Below are 2,770 nucleotides of genomic sequence, written 5' to 3'. Positions count from 1 at the left end.
AACAGGAGCGGAGTAGGAGAAGGTCCTTTTGTCTAGTTCAGTCCTCACTGAGGGAATACTGCAGGTAATGATGTCCTGAGAGCGATTAGTTGGGTTGACAGGGACGATGCACACAAACGGACCAGAACACGTCGTCACTGATGCGTTGCACAAAGAGTGGAGAGCTGTAACTAACTCCAGTCCCTGGTCGAGCATTTCTGTGCATTAAAACAGTTTATCAATCAAAATCCAGTGATGCGCTGTATTTACTGTGGAGGACGTCTGTGGAAAGCTGCGGGTCTCACACACACGAGCAGGATGTCCAGGTGAAGTCATGTGTGTAACTTCCAGGTTGATGATGTACCCCCCCCCTCCAGCCAAAGGGGGGATATCGGTCACTAATGAAGACCTTCACTGCCTTAACGACGGAGAGTTCCTGAACGACGTCATCATAGACTTTTATTTAAAGTGAGTATTGGTCACGTTGGGCTGATGCATGAATTGGAATTGAGATTAAAAACACAAGACTTTGTTCTTCTAGATATTTAGTTTTGGAAAAATTGAAAAAAGAAGACGCACAAAGAATCCACGTGTTCAGCTCGTTTTTCTACAAACGTCTGAACCAGAGGGAGCGCAGGAGCGGCCCGGACACCACCAGCCTGCCGTGAGTCCCACCACAACTCATTTACACTTACGTTGACTTTTCTTACTCGACTTTCGTTTGTTCTCCAGAATCCAGAAGAGGAAGCACAACAGGGTGAAGACGTGGACTCGACACGTGGACCTGTTCCAGAAGGACTTCATCTTTGTTCCCATCAACGAGTCGTAAGTCACCTGTTTTCACCCGGTGGTTTACCAGCGTCGAAGGAAAACCAGTTCCTGCCGTGGCTGGTTGGGTCAGTCGTCTTGTTTTCAACTGTCGGGCTGACACTTTGACCTTTGACCTTTGACCTGGTCAGTTCTGTTGATTCAGTCTGAAATGACTCGTTGGCCTTAAATGTAAAGGTGTTTAATGTAGCTGAGTGCCTCGGCAGAGACTCTGGAACATCTTACCTGCAGGCAGAGATTTGAGCCATGTCTGTTTGGAGAAAGAGTTAAAATCTGACAGAACTGATGAGCTAAAGGCTAGTCCTAACGCAGTCAGGACCAAAGTGGATCCCTTCCTCTGGAAACAGCCGCAGATCATGGAAACAGGACTTCAAAGACCTCCATCGTTCTGTGGTTGTTTGCAGCAGCAGCAGTCGGCTGTAGCACTTCCTGAGCAGCCTGGGCTCAACCTCAGCAGGACTGTTGTTAGATGAAAACACTTTAAAGTAGGCCTGTCACGATAAACAATAAATCAATTGATCAATTAATCACATGATAAATGAAAATTATCAACCTCGTTATAATTTATCAGCTTTATCGTTTCTTCGTGTCTCTTTCTACTGAAGACACTGGACGACAAAAGGCTCAACTCCGGTTCTTCACTGACCCCTCTCGCTCTCTTTTCTCTTTAAAATCTGTTTTAACGTCCAAAATCACGTTTTTGGACGTTAAAAGCAGCTCAGCTGAGAAGCTATGCTACGAGCTAAGCTAACAGGCCGACCTCAGGAAAAAACCTCCGTCTTGTTGAAGCTCCAAACTTCACAGTTGAAACTCGTGACTTTGTGCAAAAAGTTGTTTTTCTCTGCAAAAAGAAGCTGAGAACTTGTTTACTGATTTTTTTAAAATTAAAAGCTTTGTGTGAGAAATGCTAAAGAGCTCAAACCACACCGAGCGTCCACCATGTCACCACGTCACATCAAGGGGCCTCCCTCCCATTTTTCTTAGAGACACCTGCTCAACTGTCCATCCTTTGGTTCAAACAGTCTTATACTGCCATCAGGTGGTCAAAAAAGGTACTACACTCCAAACAAATCATTTCTTCTAAACTTTGACAATTAATTATTGTCAAATTTCAAACAATATTATCGCTTATCGCAATAATTTCTGAGACAATTAATCGACCAGCAACATTTGTTATCGTGACAGGCCCACTTTAAAGATGTTTATTCAAAGGAACCACACACACTCGCAGCAGGTGAAGGTTTATCTCCGGCAAAGTTTTACTTGCAAGGACAGATATTGTAACGGTTCACACCATGAAGCTCGGTCCAAAGATTTTCTGGTTTTTATGTCCCCGTCAGCTTGACAAGGTTTCAGTGGGTGTCCTGGTTTCAGTGGGTGTCCTGGTTTCAGTGGGTGTCCTGGTTTCAGTGGGTGTCTTGGTTTCAGTAGGTGTCCTGGTTTCAGTAAGTGTCCTGGTTTCAGTGGGTGTCCTGGAAGCCAGCTGCAGTCTCACACGGCCCTCCTGGCCTTCACAGATCCAGTCCATGCGTAGGATCAGGCCGTTTGTTTAAGGGAAAGAAGAACACATATTCACAGGATTCAACTTGTCTGCTGGATTCTTAGAGAACTTTACTAATTGTCTTTTATGTGAATGTTCCTGTAAAGTCCCTGAGACAACTTTGTTGTGATTTGGCGCTTTAGAAATAAACTGAATTGAATTGAATGTTACATCCATAAGTCCATAACCTCTAACCAAAATTCTGCAACAACTCTTAATATTTCTACTAGATAATTTGTGTAATGCTTGATTGAGGCGATGCGATGGTTGAAATATCGAGTAAAGACGGGAGCTGAAAGTCTGTGGCTCCGCCCCTACGAGCTGACGACTAGTCAGAGCAGAGCCTCGTTAAAGCATCAAGTAGATAACTCACCATGGTGGGGCGCTCATCTCGTCCAAATTTGGACGAGATGAGCGCCCCAC

At 44.7% G+C, this 2,770-nt stretch overlaps 1 protein-coding gene across 1 annotated transcript in view; it reads left to right on the top strand.

Annotated features, from left to right (window-relative positions):
* The window catches only part of senp6a (SUMO specific peptidase 6a), a gene marked incomplete in the record, with an annotated part of 27,391 nt that overhangs the window by 19,738 nt on the left and 4,883 nt on the right, over positions 1-2,770 (top strand). Inside the window, 2 exon segments of the mRNA XM_037685678.1 lie at positions 331-447; positions 521-643. Coding sequence (XP_037541606.1) covers positions 331-447; positions 521-643 — 240 coding nt within the window.

Source organism: Nematolebias whitei, chromosome 12, assembly GCF_014905685.2.
Source record: "Nematolebias whitei isolate Nwh7 chromosome 12, NemWhi1, whole genome shotgun sequence".
NCBI lineage: Eukaryota > Metazoa > Chordata > Actinopteri > Cyprinodontiformes > Rivulidae > Nematolebias > Nematolebias whitei.
This window is presented reverse-complemented; position numbering and strand designations above follow the sequence as displayed.